The 18914-nt window shown below is 43.5% G+C and overlaps 3 protein-coding genes across 6 annotated transcripts in view; 1 reads left to right on the top strand and 2 right to left on the bottom strand.

Moving 5' to 3' along the window:
* Positions 1 to 2132: 2132 nt before the first annotated feature.
* Positions 2133 to 10785, bottom strand: LOC119406962 (uncharacterized). The gene is made up of 6 exons (XM_037673776.2): positions 10653 to 10785; positions 8558 to 8646; positions 6174 to 6421; positions 4155 to 4362; positions 3600 to 3716; positions 2133 to 2253 (listed from the first exon to the last, which is right to left on the bottom strand). The coding sequence occupies exons 1-6, from the start codon at positions 10771 to 10773 to the stop codon at positions 2137 to 2139; spliced, it is 900 nt and encodes a 299-aa protein (XP_037529704.2). The 5' UTR covers positions 10774 to 10785; the 3' UTR covers positions 2133 to 2136.
* A 521-nt stretch (positions 10786 to 11306) lies between these two features.
* LOC125760127 (testis-expressed protein 11-like) lies at positions 11307 to 13439 on the bottom strand. Its single transcript, XM_049419842.1, has 2 exons — positions 11835 to 13439; positions 11307 to 11428 (listed from the first exon to the last, which is right to left on the bottom strand). Exons 1-2 carry the CDS (start codon positions 13390 to 13392, stop codon positions 11307 to 11309), a joined length of 1680 nt encoding a protein of 559 aa, XP_049275799.1. The 5' UTR covers positions 13393 to 13439.
* Positions 13440 to 13525: 86 nt separating this feature from the next.
* The window catches only part of LOC119406963 (coatomer subunit gamma-2), a 30645-nt gene continuing 25256 nt past the window's right edge, over positions 13526 to 18914 (top strand). For 3 of the 4 annotated variants that reach the window (XM_037673780.2, XM_037673779.2, XM_037673777.2), the window contains exons 1-6: positions 13526 to 13663; positions 14400 to 14449; positions 15025 to 15105; positions 15928 to 16079; positions 16715 to 16739; positions 16804 to 16854. In XM_037673780.2, coding sequence (XP_037529708.1) covers positions 13624 to 13663; positions 14400 to 14449; positions 15025 to 15105; positions 15928 to 16079; positions 16715 to 16739; positions 16804 to 16854 — 399 coding nt within the window. In that variant the 5' untranslated portion in view covers positions 13526 to 13623. Of the gene's footprint in view, positions 13664 to 13743; positions 13888 to 14399; positions 14450 to 15024; positions 15106 to 15927; positions 16080 to 16714; positions 16740 to 16803; positions 16855 to 18914 lie in introns of those variants that run through there. The other variant, XM_037673778.2, reaches the window with a different exon arrangement.

Raw genomic sequence — 18914 nt, 5'->3', positions numbered from 1 at the left:
TGTGATGTACTTTGTCAGCAAGTTTCAGCAACTGATTAACGAGTAAATGTGGCTAAAGGCCTTGCTTCTAGCCAGAAATTACAGTACGCTGACTTAGCGGGTTACAAAGTCTAGGGACCAAGAGTTGGCGGAGTTAAGGAACTACACAGGATCATCGTTAGTTGCAGACTGCTGATCCATTTCATCCTCGAATAGCCCTTGATAGCGCGAGAGAAGGCGCTGCTGGTACGCGACTTTTAGCACTGGCAGAATGTCAACGATGCGGAGAGCGCAGTCGAGGTAACGTCTGGCACTTGGCAGGGCCCCTTCCAAATATCGCTGCAGCCCTTCATTCCACACAGTGGTCATCATCCAAACAAGCTGAAGAAACGGAGGCAAAATGTTAGTCACTGGCAGAGCCGGGGGAGGGGGGTGGTGACCCCCTCCAAAATTTTTCAATTTTGCATGTGCGTACATACACACAGACATACGAACATATGTATATACAACATACACGAAGGGGCATGGTTGAACACTCACTGAAAAAAATTTCTGACTATGCCCCTGATATGTTAGTGTACTATTTACAACTAATGCGGTTGACTCATTTGCATACACTTTAACTACCTTTAATTCTTGCATGAAATCACAGGTACTCTCCAAACAGTCTAAAAAGGGACCATTCCATTATACTATTGTTCGAATATTTTCTTTTGTGTTGCAGTTAGGCTGATGCATTCTGTGTCTGCCCGATGTTGCCCACATAGGAGATGGCTGCCTCACCGTGCTGCTCATTTTAGCAGCTTTTTTGCAGCCACATCCATCTTTGTATTCAAGGCAAGTAAAGTTTGATTTAATGCTAAAAAGCAACTCTGTGTTACTTTAAGCTCGTGATGTTTTTTTTAAACCTTGAACATTGTACACATTCGCTTGTCATAGAAAGGTTGGACTAAAGGAAAAAATGAATGGCATAGTTCCTGTTCTTGGCCTTACGCATTCCCACTGCAGCAGTGGTACGTTAGTCATATTTAGTGGCACGAGTACCAAGTGACACTCTGGTTTCTCTTTCAAGCATATCCGGTCGAGCACTTCCAGTTTCCCGAGCGTTCATAAAAAGTCTTCTTAAAAGCATAAATCAATGGCTCTCGTTCAAGAGTTATGTGGGATACATACGATATTGGAGCATAACTTGACTTACCATAAGGGTCAGTTAACTGTCCGGATAATTCATGGAAATTAATTGATTGAGTTCATCAAAAGATTCTGAGCAGCTGGGATTGCTGTGGCACCTGGCGGAGCAGATGTCGAACATGCGCTTCTTTCTAGGTGGCCTCTGAGATACGCTTTGGCAAATTGGTATGAAATTCTGGTTCAAGTTAGGAATTATATTTTAAGGCGAAAGCCTTGGATGCCTCATCAAATCAATACAAGTGACCATCAGTGTCGAAGGTGTCAACACGAACAATGCAAAAAGCCATGTGATCAGAGATTATGGCTTGATGACGTCATCATGACATCACGGATTGCCAAAATTTGTGGCGTCACATGAAGGCATCATCACACGAAATCACCGCATGGTCAAAGGTGGGCCCATCACGGAGGCAGTGCAAAGTTAGGTGAGGTGCAGAAATCCTGCGATGCTTCCGATCCTGGAGGCAGTGCGAAACCATGTTAGGTGCAGAAAACTTTCGGGGAGTGGGGGGCAAGGACCAATACATCCCCATGCAGGAGACACCCATTGACTTTCAGTGGAAAGTCTCGTTAAGAAATATCAGCTAGCGCTCGAGCAGTACTGCTGCAGAAGTGCAGGCAATCACTCATGCCGTCAAGAATGGCATGCATCCCCTTGTTGAACGGTCCATCACAATGAAACAGAATGTAAAACCAAAAAATAAAACACTAAAACTTGTACTAATAACTAAATTTGTACAATATCACAAAATTCGGTGGAGATTTAGTGGTAAATGTGAGAGAAATGTGTTAGCATCACAATTGATTACCTGTAGTTATCATCAATTACCTAGATAGCCATAATTAGCCTGCCATTTTGGCATCATGGGAGTAATTATGGTAGCCCAACCACATGAAAACACTTGACTTCACACTAGCTTTTTTCCTCTTCGCCCCTACTAATGCTAATACACTCAAAGCCTTCTTCTAGTGCAGATTCACCAAATAACTTGCCTCTATCTCTGGGAATGTCGAGCAGTTCAGCTTGATAACTTCATCAGTACAAGCCACGAGTCCGTCCTCATCACGTGCATCCAGCAGTGCCTACAAGCAATAATCAGTTGATATTATCTGTCACAATGCAATGCTGCGTAACAATTGTATCAATGAAGTAAATCATGGTCGCTGACCAAGTCTAGACCATGATTCAGTTCATTCCATGCCTGACCAGATGAACTTTCGTCGAACCATTAATTACCTTTAACAATTTTGAGTATGGTTTGAAAGTGCCTTTAGGGACACCAACTGATCGTAATTTCCACGTCGTAAACTTCACATAATTTGAAGGACTGGCTTAGGGCCACAGAATATTGCCCAGTTACACTGGGTAGTTGTTATTTGATAAATTCCACTATAATGGCCACATAGCTCCTGTTGTGTCTTGTTCCCTTTCTTTTGTTCTTTCTGTGCAATGTTCTCGCCTAAAAGATGAGGATTGACTACATGAGGATGAAGAGCTGCGTTCCAACAAGCTTCTCTTGCCACATGATTCAAGTACACCTGATGTTAAAGAGTGTCATCATTATCAGCCTATTCCATGTCCACTGCAGGATGAAGGCCTTTCCCAATAATATTCAATTTACCCTTTCTAGTAAGAGGCGATTCCATTTTATCTTAATTTCCTAATTTTATCTTAATTTTCTAATTTCATCACTCAACCTAACCACTGCTGTCCTCAGCTGCGTTTCACATCCCTTGGTAATCGTTCCATTGTTCCAACTGACCACCGGTTGTCTGTCCTGTGCCATTTTGGTGATTTGCTAGCACAACACTAACAGAGGCAAAGAAAGAACATACAAGGATAAGCACATAATCGCGACTGAAATGTTATTGAAAGGAAAAACACAGATAGAAAAGTACAGCACCAAGTGCACATCACCTTAATTGAGAAGACACAATCTAACAGACAATGACTACAACTAACCATGAGTTCTATGCAAAGTAAAAAACATGAAACCACAGGTTCAAAAGGCAGAAAAAGCACGTGGCTGATAAATAATTCATGACACCAAAAAACATATCTGCACGAAAGAATAGATGGGAGACTGATGCACATATTGGCAGCTTGGTGAATATGAAACATATCCATGATATTGTATGCCTGCTTATTCTGATGCTGAAAGAAGACTGTGGTGTTTTGTACCACAGTCTTCGTTAGTGTTGCGCTACCAAATCATCAAAACGAAGCCATACCAACTTGCCCAAATTCTACACTTCTACTGTCCTATGCATTACGCGGCCGGCCCAGGGGTCTATTTCTTTCGCTTAATGTCAACTATAATATCTGCTATCCCCGTTCTAATTTTTAGTGCGCACACACAGAGTGCACACATAGAACCATCCGAGGTCAACGTTTCATTCACCTTAATGGTGAACTAGAGCTGACTTGCCTGAAAGAGCAGGTGGTAGTATTTAACCAACTGGTCCGGTTGATTCTGTGCTGCCGTGAGACCAATGCAGCGTCGCAGCAACGGCACTGAAAACGCACCCTTCCTGCAGCCAGCATCCTGCGCAAAGTTGCACTGCTTGCCACAGTCTGTATACAAAACATACGTATTTTATAGGCATGGGCAAATGTTTGAGCATTTCGAATATTTGAATGAATATTACATTATTTGAATTCACTTCGACACGAATTTAAGTTATTTGAAATATCGAAGTATTCGAAATGAACAAATAGACATATATCTGACTGCACGTGACCCTCTGGTCACGGGTCAATACATTGACTGAGAAGAAAAATGAGTTGGCTCACAGTTAATCACGAGTTTACCAACATAGTCAGTGTGAGTGCCACTCTCAGACCCCTAAGTTTTGCATTAGGGTCGCTTTGCTTTTAAACTTTCTCGTCGTGTGCTGTCAATGCTCAGTGGTCGTGGAATATTGACAAAATAAGAGCACATATCAACATCCCAACATGTCACTGTAATGACGTAAACTGTCACCTGGCAGATGGCAACAAATCCCTCGAGGATGTCTGTATTGTCTCCCGACAGGGAAAGGACCTGAGCCAGCACAGCTTTGCTGTTAGGTGCTCCGGCTCCACAGACGATAGCTTCAAACTCGGCCGTGAGAAGCATCAAAGCCAGTTGCTTGTTCTCGCGCCAGCCCGGGTTCACTTCCTTCAGATTCTCTGCAATTTGATAAACGTCCCTGTTGGGGAGATGGCACGAGTCATTAATTTTTCGTAATATTGTAAGCTATTGCACTTCACCAAGATCTGAACAACCAAGCCCACCCTTTCGAAAGACAAAATTTTTCATTAAATGCAATGGTATACAGGGTGTCTCAACAGTAACAAGTGCCTCAGACAGGCTGGCCGACATTTTTATAGGCTAACCTATCGTCATCAAAAGGTGCCTCATCATGCTTGTAATATTCTGAAAGGGTTAGTCGTGGCAACTTCGGCATATCACACCGGTGCACACCGATGCGCCCTGGCGAATTGTTTTGTCCAACCATCACAGTGCCTGGCCACCCCAGTGTACACTGGTGCAATTTGGCAAGGAAGCTATCGGTATCATGTCATATGGTGTTGCTGTTGGCACTTGTCATGTGGCAAGGAATTTACCCTCCCCTAAAAACATCCCACAGAGAGTACCGTGGTGCCAGTCAGTCACTATGCACATCAGGTGCTCTTAATAACAAGGCTGTCTGATAAAGTCAGAATCACAATCTATTTTTTCTGCTATCTATTATTGATTATGCAGGAAAGGCAAGAAGTCATGCGATGCTTAGCCCTTTCAGCACAACTTAAAGGGGTCATGAAGCACCCCTTGGGCTGATTGAAAAAACACATCCTGCGGAAAGCTGACACGGCTATGAACTGCTCTGCCAAATATTACAGTCGTGCGCGCCGCGTAATGGCCACAAGCGGAGCGCGAAGTTGCCGTTTCCCCACGCACCCTCTTTTCAAACAGAGGCCGGTTCTCACTCTCGTCGGTGGGCGGGGCGTCTGTCCGCTGTACGTCGCAAGAGACATAGCATGCTTATTGGCCGATAGCCCACGTAAATCGAGAGCGGCGTTCGGATCAGATGCGCTTCTTGCCGCGAGGTGCCGCCACTTGCCGGCGCCGCACTCCTCAGTACACGGTAGCCGCACTCGCGCAAGCGAATCACAGCGGGAGAGCGATCGCGTTTCATGACGCGCGCTGGCGTAACTTCTTTCCCCCATGCCATCCCTCCCTGTCTAGCTTCCAGTGCGCTCGCCGGCACGAGAAAAGAGAGAAAGCGCTGGGAGCGTGCGCCAAACCCCCGTAACTCCGCTGATTCTTGACGGATTCGAGAAATTTTTGCGGCAATCGATTCGGGAGGCAGTACACTCCGATACTGAGGTCATTAGATCATTACTTGGAAAAGTGGTTCATGACCCCTTTAAGAAGGACTGTCTGCAAATGCATCAAATTTACACATTTACACAACACAAGGAACTCGATATTCTATTGCAATAAAAATAATGTCATTAAACATTGATTTAGGTGTTTTACCATAATTAATCTTAGTTAAATGGTAATTATATGTATATTTATTCCAGTGTCCTTTATTATCTGTTAGTGCGTAAACAGAATGAAATCTAAGGCTATAGATATAGTGAAATTTCACTTTTGATTACATGTATATTCATTGTGAGCAAAGAAAAATTATACTCTTGTCATGGCTCGCAGAAAGTGGCACATCAAATATCTTGTCAAACATGGTATTACCTTCAGCATAGTGGTCATATGCAACAGTAAACTGCAAAATGAAGTTAAATGAAGACACATCAATTACGCAGGAGGTTCAATTCATCCAAACCTAAATTAATTTGTTCTTTCTTAGCCACTAGTTTTCACAACTAGCGAAAACAAATTGTGCACACAAATGTCTACAAAGTGCCTCAGAGGGTCAAAGAACCGAAATTTTCAAACTACTATATCTGGTGGCACTCGAAGGTGTCAACCAACTGTACGATTGGAGTACATCACCTAAGGATTGCATCCTTGAGCTGTACATCAGCTGCCAGGCGCCGGGAAGCGGTAACGCCCGACAATGTCGCCATGATGGCGTAGGAGGTGATTCGCTTGGTGGCGTCTTGGCGGCCGCGGACACTGAGCATTAGCCTGAAACTGTGCCCCAGAAGGCGGAACTGCTGCTCGGCATTCGCTTCTGGCTGCAGCGCTAGGTTCCAGCACACAGTGGCGAACCACTGACTTTGCTCTGCATGCCACATGCCCTGTGTGAAGAATCAGGGTATTTATTTATGTCAGGTATGCTCGTGGGCCTGGCAGGCACTGTCAGATGTGTACTGATTGCATTATGCAATTAGAGGGGACATGGGTCTCAAAGTCCTCCTTGGTTATTTTTCAACCTGACTGAGCTAGCGAGACCTCCAGCCGCGTTCAGCTCCTGCCACTTTTGGACCACAATAAAGTTCTCGCTCACTCACTCAACCGAATTTGATAAAAGTTGGCACGCTTATTTAGTTGCTTCTGCCGATTCTAAAGATGCAGTTATTTTTTCTCTAGGTTCATTATTTAAGTATATAATTAAGAAAGCAATATCATTTGTTCTTACTACAATAGCCAAATAACCACCTCACAAAAATATGCAAATGGCATATGCATCAATAGCAGAAAGCACAAGGCTCACAACAAAGGAAGCACTTTTATGATTGCATCATTTCTTACTTTAATGTACATTGAACTCCATTGTTCCGAACATGGCCATGCAGGGGTCACACAAAATGCAAGTTTTAAGAACTTAAAACCAAAATAATTAAAACCTGCTTGCTATGTTGTGTGCTCCAAACCCTTAGCTTCATGCTGCAAAAAGAATTGTTCTTATATCTACGATAGCCACTGATGTATCGCAGTAAATACATTGTGTGTGTGCAAAATTGGTATTCTGAGAAAATCAAGAAAGCAAGCAGGCGTGACATTTTGTTGTGGAGAGTCACAAATGTGTATGCACATGCATACTCGCAAAACATGAGTTGGCTACAATTACTAGAACCTCAAGGCAGTGGAATGCAAGCGTAGCATCACAGAATATGTTGTTTTAGTGTCAACACAGGCAAAAATCAGGTGCCCTATATGTTTTTAAATTGATGTTACAGCTGAAGTATTAACTTCAGAGACAGGAAACTTAGCAGACAAGGAGAGTAATATATGTGGATTTCAAAAACAGTATTTTCGAAAAATCGATCTTTGAGTCATTTTATTCGGTTTAAGGACACATGTCCCCCCTTTTAAATGAACACTAAAATGAAGCAATGAATCAGTTTAAATGGATAAATTGTACTATGAAAACTCTAATGTCATTAATTTCACCATCATACGTTTATCAATAGAGGAAAAATTATGGCCAAAGTATCATTTTTAAATTTTGCGCCGAAACTGCCACATGTGACGTCACGGATTTCAAAGCATATTTCTCATATTTTGGCGACATTGGCTCAACAAAGTTTTCTGCAACCTCGTAAAGACTACGTCCCCCACGGAGGACAATGTACTTCATTTTTGCTGGTTAGGAGCTACATAGAACCTAGTCGATGCCATCAAAATATATGACGTCACGACATATGGTGTGGGAATTTCAAGGTGGCATCACCACCCGCATTTTCTTTTTGTGTGTTTTCTCGCTTACCAAGAGTCTTCTCGCAGGAAGCGTGGTGATTTTGGAATTGTGAAAGAGAATTTTCCTAATATGAGAAAAATCATTTTTCTCTTTAGTGTCTATTTAAAGACACTAACGACTATTTAAAGAAGTATCCATTTAAAGGTTTAAAAAATTTTATATATATATATATATATATATATATATATATATATATATACACACATAAGCTCAGTTTTATGCGATCCGGCGCGGTGATTAATAAGCAATAACAAGCGCATGCGCACGTAAAAAAAAAAAGAACCCCTGATCCCTTGTCGAAATGTCAGATAAATGTCTTTCCTTTTGCACATGCGCCTTCACTTCTTATTCAAGGAAAGAAGTGTTAATTTCAAGGGCTCGTTTTCTTTGTTATACACAATATTAATGAGTTATACACAATCACTCTTTGTTATACACAATATTAATTAATTATACACAATCATTCACTTCTTATTAGACACACACACACACATATATAATGTGTGTGTGAACATACACACAGTTAACAAACAAAATAGTTTACTAACATTGCAGCCGGTGGATCAGCCTCGATTAGAGTGAAGGCAGGTCCACTGGCCACAATGTTAGTAAAATTGTTTTGTTTGTTAATAGTGTACATGTTCATTTTCAAATATTTCTTCGGGTACGGCGTATACCTTTTTTCTTACTATATATATTTTTACGATAGCTAAGTCAAATAAGTGCAACTTACATTCTCACAGACGAACAGGATGTTGGCCGCCTTTTCAATGCAGTCACTCACTTCCCCATAAATGGTGGAGAACTCCATGGAGTTTTGTTCTGCAATGAATCGTGACTTTATTTCAAATGTACAATTCACGCTAGCACCGTACCACAACACTTTACATCATGCCCTATGCAGCAGAATAAAAACCAGGATGTAGACATGTTTTTATTGAGGATCAAAAACGACTCCAACATAGTTTTCGTGTCACTATCTTCAGCATTTTTTTTATAGGACTATCACACGCTCGTGACATTTCCGAATTACGTTACATCACAACACTCTGAAACGTATCACGGTTATTGCAGTGCACTGCATGGGGTGACTATTCAATTGTATATCACATATTTTGATGATGACTACAGAATCCAACTGATAAAGATTGGATACTGATGACTAACCTTTGTATCAACGACAGAGATAAAAATGTGTAAGATAATGCAATATAACAGTGCAAATTGATGAAGTACGCAGAACGGAAATGAAAAGCATTCACTCTATTTTTACCCTTGTTCATTGTGTTTCCTCAGTTTGTGCTTTTCCATTATGCTAATCAATCAACACACCCACAATTCCATCTTGTCATGTGATACCATTACAATTTTTATTCAACTAAATTTATTTACTTAGGTTTCTATCTAATGACTTTACTGACCATATTTTTATTGCTGAATTTAATTTTGAGCCTGTACTCTGAACTTAATCATACACTAGAAACTCTGCTCACAGCACCACTTTCAAGAAATGCAGATTCTAAATGTGTTGGCAAAATAGATCACTGCTCTGTAAATTGTCTTTCGGTGCTCCACTGATCTTTCATCAGTGCAGAAACATGTTAACTGGAACAGTGATGCATATCACTTTCAATCTATATTTTTGAAAACTGGTGTAATACAATCACAAAGATTCTACAGTGCTAGCTGAATACCATAAAACCCCGAGGAAGCGTTACCCCCTTACTGTGAAACATAATCGGACAAGATTTGGAGGAGGGGGGGGGGGCTTTCGCTCGGTCGCGGTCCAAAATTCATGATGGTGGCAGTAGGGCCTCTAAGAAGAATGCACACCTGTGCTTCTAATGAAATGCTTTATTGAATATGCATGCATTTACTGTTTTTACTGAACCGGAGGGGATCCTCGTGAGAAATCTTATGAGTTATGACAAGGGGGGAAAAAGAGATTCTTCAAATGTTCTGACAATCTGTGACAACTCGGAATGCAAGCCGAAGCACAACACTGTAAAAGCTCCAAGAAATCGAGTACATATCTATATATAGACTCTCAGAACTTGGGTTTCTAGGAACCGCTATTGCAGGATTCCGTAGCGGAGAACAGGTGAAAAAAAAAATGGCTGGAGGGGAGGGGGGGGCGCTTGCTCGGTCATTGGTGCTTACTTGAAATCTCCCGAAAAGAGGAAGGGGGCACTTGCTCAGGTAGGGGCACTTGCTCGGGATTTTACGGTAGACTAAGGCAGTTATGTACCTTTTTAAATTTGTTCAATAACGGTTAATTCATTAGGTTAATTAGTTGCAGTGTTCATTAGTAAACGAGTGACAGTGACTGATCTACTAGAGGTTTTTAATTAACTTTAGTTCAAGGCACACACTGTAGCTGAGGAACTTTGTTACAGCATTATCCACATAGGCCGTAATTATGATATGACGTGCACATTTGTTCTGTGACTGTTGTATGCAGCTGCCAATGTAAGGGTCTTCAGGGACCCAGTCAAGCTGCCTAGGGCAGCTTTTAGCTCTGAAGATGCATCCAGATTTTTCTGCTGAAATAAACCTTTGATTGATTGATTGATTGATTGATTGATTGATTGATTGATTGATTGATTGATTGATTGATTGATTGATTGATTGATTGATTGATTGATTGATTGATTGATTGATTGAGCGAGCGAGTGAGTGAGCGAGTGAGTGAGTGAGTGAGTGAGTGAGTGAGTGAGTGAGTGAGTGAGTGAGTGAGTGAGTGAAGTCGATCAGTGCTCTGTCTGACTACTGGGAATCTGCTGCTCATCTAAAGAGACTGTGCTGTCAGAATTGGCAAGTGAGAATACCAAAATTTGTGAGACAGAGTGCGACAACACATTGCAGGCACTGCAGCTGCAGCTCTGCCAGGGCCAGGTTTGTTTCTGGAGGCGATGCCATCTGCTTTAACACATCCTTGGTGATGTCCATCTTGCCTGCCTGCAACGTTTTGTCACAGTGAACAGCCTTAGCATGTTGCAGTGCAGATCGACTTGAGTGAATACAATAGAACACCCTCGTTACGTTTCTCAGAAGACCATGTAAGTTCAGGGGAAGATGGAAACTTTTCATCGCTCAGAAGACAATGGAAACATAACACGTATGTTCAATACAGGAAAAGGTAACGTCCGATAAGTATTGCCAGAAACAAGTCTAAAATGGGACTGGCATCAGAGCATGTCAGGAAAGCTTAATGGGCAGGAATGTATCAACACTGTTTTACTGTATATGCATGCTTTTTCATACTGAGTTGTGTGCATGTACATGCAGTTCAAAGCATTTTATCAAGTTCTAATTTTCTTACTTTTATCGCGTACAACATTCCATTCTGGACAGAAAATTGACAGAAAGCTGGCGTGCAAATCATCCGTCTCATTACTCAATAGCAAGCACTGCAGTAAAACTTCCCAAATGAATTTTCGGCTTTCCACTTCATCTCCAATACCAGTGAAAAAACTAGGATACTAAACAATCGCACTGTGTTTTCTAACCTTCAATGTGAGGCTTGCTGCATAAATAAGGGCATTTGAGACTTTCTTGGCGATATTGTCATGCTCGAGACGATTGGCTTCCTTGACAAGCTGGACTGAAATGACAGTGAAAGGTAATACATACTGTTACCATACATGCAGATAATGGATACATGTCATACCAAGGCTATAACTCAACATCAGCAGAGTGCCACTTTTACCCCACTACTTGACTGCATCTGAGTCAGCTACTTCAGTCAATGGTAGTTAATATTAGTTTTGGTTTAGTTTTGTTACAGAAATTTTACTCTTACATTTTACTAGTTCATGCTCTTGTTCCTTCAGTATTACATTATACGATGCGAATTACCTGTCGAACTTATCAACATTATGTTATTCTCTTTTTCCACTCCATGACCTTCACTCTGCTAACATGATTTTTTTAGTGCCTATAAAAACATGGTTAATTCCCTCCTTAACACATCCTTTCAACATGTGTAACAAAGATATACATATTCTTACGCATCTTGTGAACAGCTGCGATCGCATCAGCTCTGTTGTCTTCTTCGAGAGCAATCTTGAGCCTCAGATAAGCCTTAATCACTTTGTGTGTGTCCGTACACTGCTCCAAGGTCTCCTTTGCCGTGTTGGTCATTCCAAGATCCAGGCTCCAATAAACCAAACAGTGCCGCATACTGTCCACCTCCTTTCTCACGTCCTCCTCATCAAAAGAGTCTCTGAATGTTGTCACAAGCGTCTCACAGTTCCTGAGCCATTCCACTGCTTCAGAGGTGCTGCCCGATTCAGCCTTGCTACAACCAAAGTGAAACAAGTGGCGGAAGAGCTTCCGGAGACTCTGAGCAGCGAATTGTGTTGTTTTGGCACTGTCCTGTACCAGGATTCTCTGGAAGGTTAGTGAGGCACGGTCCAACTCGTTGCTGTCGAGTTCAGCCTTGAGGAGTTCCACCAGCAGATACAGGGCCTCGCGGTCTTGGCTGAAGCGTATGTAGGCTCTCTGCAAGAACTCGATGGCTTGCTGGGCAAAGCCGTTCTCCTTTATTGACTGGTGGATTCCGAGCACTTGTGTTATTGCAATGTCTTGGTGCTTGAGGATGTTGTCCAGCGTACTCGAGATCTGCTTGTCGTTACCGCTCGAGTAGAGGGCTTCCAACTTCTTGGCCATGTAGTTCAGCTGTCCTGGACGGTGCCAAATGGCCATGTCCAAGGCATTGACTGCCTTTTCCCAGTGCTCCTGCTTGTCCCAGTGGAGGTAGGCAGAACCGAGGAGATACAGCGTGTGAGCCTGCCTGTTGATGTCGGTGCAGTTCTTGCCGAGGCAGAAGGACTCCCGGAAGTAAGAGACGGAGTGTTGGTACTGGCCGCTCTTGAAACACGTCACACCCGCAGCGTAGGCCCTCAACGAAACATATTTGTGCAGTGACGGAAAATCGTCGCAGCACGCGTTCTTGGCAGCGTAGAGGCTCTCGAGTGCCGCTTCAGAGTTCGCGGTCGTCGCTGTCATCGCCGCAAAGCGGCATACCAGCAGGACTGATTCCGCGTGGCGCGCTCTGAGCTTATCCTTGTCCGATTTCGCATCCTCAGCCGCAACACCTTTGAAACAGCGGATCTGTTCGGCAAGCTGCTTGATGTACCCGTCTAGTTCGCCGTACCGCGATCGTTTCACCAGAAGCAAAGCGACTACCTCGAGGGCCTGGATTCGGGAACAAAGTGCGGTGACGTACAGTCGCGGTGTCCGCATCTTGTCCATCATGTGAGAGCTGAAGCCGAGATACATGTTCACGCATTTGTTCAACACCAATGCCTGGTCATCGCTAGTGGAGGTTAAGAAGCATTCCGTTGTGACCGTGCGCACGCATTCGTTTAAAGCGGCTACCAGGAGTGCCGTGCCATCGTCATCAGCGGTGGACAGGTACGCGGTGATGCTGTCCTTGAGGTCAGATTTGATCTCTTTGAAGACGAGGTCGCAGTCAACAGCTTGACCGCCGTCTTTGACTGAGGCGAGAAGATGTCGAACTTTCTCTGCCGACTTTTGGATAACCGAAACGCACTCGCTAGCCATCTTGCAGCTGGTTGTTGGACCTGGCCCGAGAAACCGAAAACGAAAGCGCGTCGCGTGAAGGCGGCGTCTCGCGAGCAGACGATTTCGGTTTCGGAAGTGACGATCGTAGCGCTCTCTACGTAAAACGTTTCTTTTCATGCAGACGATAACGGTTTTGAGAGTATGTCACATACGTGGCTCTGAGGTGTGTGGCACCCGAGTGGGGACCGAAAGTTAGTCGCTACTCTCAAGATGTATGTATTAAAGCGTGAAAAGAAGGACGAAGAAGACGGTGAGCCGCTATTGGGTGCATATTTGGGAGTGTCTCTTATCACTTGGACCTCGTGCGCGACTCCGAGCCATCCGATTGCCGTGCTCTTCACCGCTTTTCTAACCCTAACACAGCAATGTTTACCGGCGTTATATGCTCAAGTGTGACCATTTCCCTTTAACAGCGTTTACCAATTTTCAATCGTCTTCGTGTTACAGCCATGTCAGCAGCAGGCGGCGATACTGGTAAGAACGTCTCGTTCAGCAGATTCGATGCTGACCGTTGCACAGGTGTCTGTGACAGCGACGCGGAAAGCACGATCCATTTGCCATCGCCGACGTGTTCTTGTTCGCAAGCTCAACCTTGTCTGCCGTAGTGAGAACACTCAGACATAAATCCTTGACGTGCGCGTACCGCCGCAGAGGGCATATTGATTGACTGGACTGTCCTAATTGTTTGCAATCGCTAGGAGGCCATTCTTGCATTTGCACGAATGTCCGTATCGGTTCACTCAACGCAGTTTCGAAAGGTACTACAGCTGCCATACATGACAACCTGTATTAGTCTCTGTTGCTGGTATCACTATTCACGAAACATGACCGCGCCTCACGCAGACATCAGGTTTTAAAGAGCTTACTAACGTACTTTCATCGTTTTCAACAAACGCGCAACTTGAGTGTGTGTCACGTTTTTCTTCGCCGCTCCCATCAGTTTTAAGTGTCGTTTCCATTCATCTCACGCAATCCCTCTGTCACAGGTGGCAGTAATCCGTTCAGCAACCTCGAAAAGACTTCGGTACTTCAAGAGGTACGTGACTTTTACATCAAATAATCATTAAACTACCACATGCAACGGTTTGTGTAACTCGTACCCACCTCTTTGGTTTCGTGCGACAGCGGCTTACGTGTTGGTAAACGGCAGCTACGAGTTAGTTTAGGTGTCAATGCTGTGGCTACATGTGATGGTGTCAAGTGAATAATTCTGACTGACTTGCACAGTTGTAATACAGAACTTGTGCGCAAATAATTTTGAGGCACACACTTTTCTGCTTGTTTTTTTTTTTTTTTTTGCTTTTTGCTTTACAGTCGCACACTTACAAAAATAGTTCTTGGAGATACCTCATTATTATCGCACAGCGACAAAATAAATCTGGTGTTGCACAGTCTGTCGCAATATACGCACCCCTGGTTGTCATGCATGTGTATTAGTGACCAATAGCGCAGTGCCATTACTGTGGGACAGCACTGCAATTAAAGCAGGTGAAAATGCGTACAATGAAAACATTGATTATATACATCATTGCATAAGCACGCAAATGTCATCATTCACATGTGTGTTTAACTATCTCACAATGTTACGAGTGCTGATGTTGTTTTCATCAGGCACGCACCTTCAACGAGACTCCAGTTCACCCACGAAAATGTGCGGAGATACTCACCAAGATCCTCTACCTGTTGAATCAGGTAAGCAGACGTGCCTTTTCATATTGAACTTAGACACTGTTGAGCTGCACGCACCTTGTTCTATCCTCTTGCCTATCCTCTTGCCTAGCTTTTGCAATGTTTCATACAAGCTTTTCATTTTTCTTGCTCTGCTACATATAAGCAAGAACTTCAACTAGAGTGCAGTGTCGCGCTTCAGGAATGGTCCAGCAAGCTAGTTTTGCTGTGAGTGGTAGCTTGCTAACCAGTAAGGTACACGAATGTGTCATACAGGTGGTAACGTTGACTGTAGGCTGCAGTCTTCTTTAGATGCCAGTTATTTAATCAACCAGAGAATGTTACATAAGAATATGGGGTTTCACATCCAACAAGTCCAACACTATGAAGCCTGATTTACACTGCCATTAAACGTTCCATCATGTGCTGGCATTGGTGTGCATCATGAGACAGTGTTCTCTGGCCACTTTTTCTTCAAAAATTGGATCCCTTCCTCCAGCTTGCGTGGTTCCACGGAACTGATTTGGCATCTTAAGTGTCCATGTGATCAGAGTTGTCGATTAATTCAACCTTACGCTTTCAATTGCTAACCTTTTGTTTAGCACATTCGGTGGAGCACCCGCCTGGAAAGGCATTGGTCTTGGGTGTGAACCCTGGACGAGGACGAACTTTTCAACTAAGAAGCTCTTCTTTCTGAGAAATCACAATGGATTTTCTTGTGCCTTTTTACTGTGAATGGGTGGATGCCAATTTTCCCTTCCATAACCCTCCCTCTGCCCTGAAGGATTCCACATAGCCAATTTACTATATTTAGTAACTGCGTGATTGTGGCTTTGGCATCAATAGGGGGAAGTCCTGGGGACAAGGGAGGCCACAGATGCCTTCTTCGCCATGACCAAGCTGTTCCAGTGCCGAGATCCGGTGCTCCGGCGCCTGGTCTACCTTGGCATCAAGGAGCTCTCCAAGGTTGCCGAGGACGTCATCATTGTGACCAGCAGGTGAACCATAAGTCAAAAAGATTAAACTCCTTAATGGGCAAACTTGTGCCCATCAAAACAAGGAACACTCACAGTACAATGATAGTGGCAGTCGCAGTCGTCATTAATCCAAATCTAATCTACTGGTCAAATGCGTTGGATAAAGTCATAATGAAAACCAACAGACAAAGAAGCCAAGGAGAGCTTAGGGGACGTCATTTGTAGTAATTATGACATAAATGTGAAGAACTTGAAGTGGACGAAAAGACAACTTGTCGCCAGCAGGAACCGAACCTGCCGGTTGTGTCTAACAAAGAAAAATGAGCCCCAATTCTCCTTCTTTCGTTCATTAGATAAAGATAAAGCCATGACTCTCTGTATATTCTATAATATCGCTGGCGCTCATGTAAGTTCTACAATGAACACCGCCATTCGTGCACAGCATGTAATCTCATTAGAATGAATGACAACATTTGAAAAGCTTTTGATGCATGAAGGTGTGTCTTGCACCAAGCTGTATATTCATAACACCAAATAGCTATTGAAAAATAACCATTAGAGAAAGGTGCCAGCGAATTGGTTAATATCTGTGTGTGCTTGTCATGAGCCTAATGTCATTTGCCTTGCCTTTGACCACATTCTTCATTGTTTTCCAGTCTAACCAAGGACATGACCGGCAAGGTGAGATCTCGTGTTGTGTCCACCGTGTGCCTGCAGTACTCATTGTGAGCACTTCTCTTGGCAGGAGGACCTGTACCGTGCTTCAGCGATAAGGGCCCTCTGCAAGATCACCGATGTAAGTGCCTTTAGTACTTTTCTTAGATACCCAAGTTTCGATGACAATAAGACAGGATGGGGAATTTACTTAAAACGAGTGTTTTTCTCGACCATAAGATTGGGCATGTTGGTACAACATGGTTAACCCTTTACTGCCGGTTTTGGCGAATTCGCGACATACTGAAAGACACCGATTAAGTAACACACGAAACGCGTTGATGCCTTCACCGGCGGCTGTCGTATTTCCGGCGAACGTAGCTTTCAGCACAAGACATCTAGCGCCATTGCATGTAAGGTATTGCTAGCTGGAACCCAGTGTTGTGCATCAGTTGCCGGAAAGCGCGAAGCACGTGCAACAGCTCTCACTTCTTCATTGTTTTCTGCCCGAGGGACGTAAGTTCCATCTCCTATAAAATTTTTTCGATGTGCACGCATAGAAGAGGTTGCACACGACATGCCACGTTGTTTTGAAGTACGTTATTTCCTGCGCGATCCTCATTTCTGTGGTATATCGCGAATTCGCGACATCCGGCATTTGAGTCAGTCAGTGATGACTGCCAGTACGAAAGGTTCATGATGGACTTCCGCTCATTTTATGGGAAAAAAAGGCTTCGCACGCGCTTGCCACATGAAGATAAAAGTGACAACAGCTGTCTCAATCACAGCGAAGACGACGATGTCGATGTCGATCCTCATGCACAAGCACAAGTGTCTTCATCGAGCAGTGAGGATGAAGACAAAGATGTCGTAGACCAGCCAAGCTAGTGCCTCTCTAAAACATGCAGTGCGATGGAAAAAAGACTGTCAAGAACAGCAGGAAATGCCACACTGGAAAACCGCTCATCCTCAATGTGACACTGTCCGAGCTCCTATTGAATATTTCTAGGAATTTTTATGACACCTTCACGGAACACATCGTTCAGCAGAGAAATCTGTTTGCGACGCAGAAAAATTCGAACAAAGGACTGGGTCTCTCTCGTGGTGAGCTAGATCCATTTCTCGGTGCCGTTGCCTTCATGTCATTCTGTCGGCTCCTAAGAAGTCGGCTATACTGGGCGGCGGAGTCTAGGGCACACACGGTGGTCGACACGATGTCACGTGATTGGTAGGAGGCAATAAAGCCAAACTTGCATTTAACAACAGTGGCGACGCCAAGTTACGTCGCCCTGAAGAGATCCGCTTCATTGATGCGGCAATGCCGTACTTGCGTTGCATTGAATATATTGCGCTACTATTCGCTTAAGTGTCGGTTGTTGCGAATTCGTGACATACTTAAAAGTATGCATTAAAGTTGCATTTTGGATAATACAACTGCTGATTTAAGTTAAGGTTGCTATTTAAAGCTGAAAAATGAAAAACAAATTTTTTTCTTCGGCACTTTCATAATTCCAGCATTAAAGGGTTAAGAGTGCATATCAGCGCAAGCGACTAGAGGGGATAGAAGAGGGGACACAAAGTTGACAGAGCATCAGCACTCTGTGTCCTCTCTTCTGTCCCCTCTTGTCGTTTGCACTGATATTCACTATTAATACTGTTTTAATTTAATTTTTCTAAACTTGCAATCATGGGGAAACATATTAGCTTGAACCAATTAGATGTTGAATTGCAAAAGAACATTTTGAAAACTGATCCGTAACTACGCATTGTGGGTTTACTTCCCAGCCTCGGTAGCTGTATTTCAGTGGGGGCGAAATACAAGAACGCTTGTGTGCTTAGATTTAGGTGCACTATGGCGCACTTCATAATCATATCGTGTTTTTGGCTCATAAATCCCCACAATATAATTTTTAACTTTAAGCTATGCATGGTATCACTTAAAGGGGTGGTGCCACCAAATTTGTGGCTTGCACGTTCTTTTCTGTAAGCGTTTCCTATAGCTCCAGGAAGCATGATGCACGCACCAAGGTTCATGTATTCTCGCTAAATAATTTAATATCGCTTTTTGATGTGGACAACTTTCGGTTTCGGTTTCTGGGCGCCGAGGTTGGGCAGTGACGTAGAAGTGTAGGAGGCGTGGTCACGTGACCACACAAGGCTGTGACGCACTTAGCCAGGAAGCGATCGAAACTCGGCGAGTGA

Source organism: Rhipicephalus sanguineus, chromosome 10 (assembly GCF_013339695.2).
Source record: "Rhipicephalus sanguineus isolate Rsan-2018 chromosome 10, BIME_Rsan_1.4, whole genome shotgun sequence".
Classification (NCBI taxonomy): Eukaryota; Metazoa; Arthropoda; class Arachnida; order Ixodida; family Ixodidae; genus Rhipicephalus; species Rhipicephalus sanguineus.
Note: the sequence above shows the minus strand (reverse complement) of the source record. Positions and strands in the feature narration are given on the sequence as shown.

Bases quoted from the DNA above. Each gene is read 5' to 3' on its own strand.
- LOC119406962 (XM_037673776.2), bottom strand. From the start codon at position 10,773: ATGGACATCACCAAGGATGTGTTAAAGCAGATGGCATCGCCTCCAGAA. The intron at 8,647-10,652 runs GTATTCTCACTT...GATTCATTGCAG, and splicing joins ACTCTGTCTCACAAATTTTG to AACAAAACTCCATGGAGTTC. The intron at 4,363-6,173 runs GTGATGTACTCC...TCTCCCCAACAG, and splicing joins CTCAAGGATGCAATCCTTAG to GGACGTTTATCAAATTGCAG.
- LOC125760127 (XM_049419842.1), bottom strand. From the start codon at position 13,392: ATGGCTAGCGAGTGCGTTTCGGTTATCCAAAAGTCGGCAGAGAAAGTT. The intron at 11,429-11,834 runs GTAAGAATATGT...CTGTCATTTCAG, and splicing joins CGCAGCTGTTCACAAGATGC to TCCAGCTTGTCAAGGAAGCC.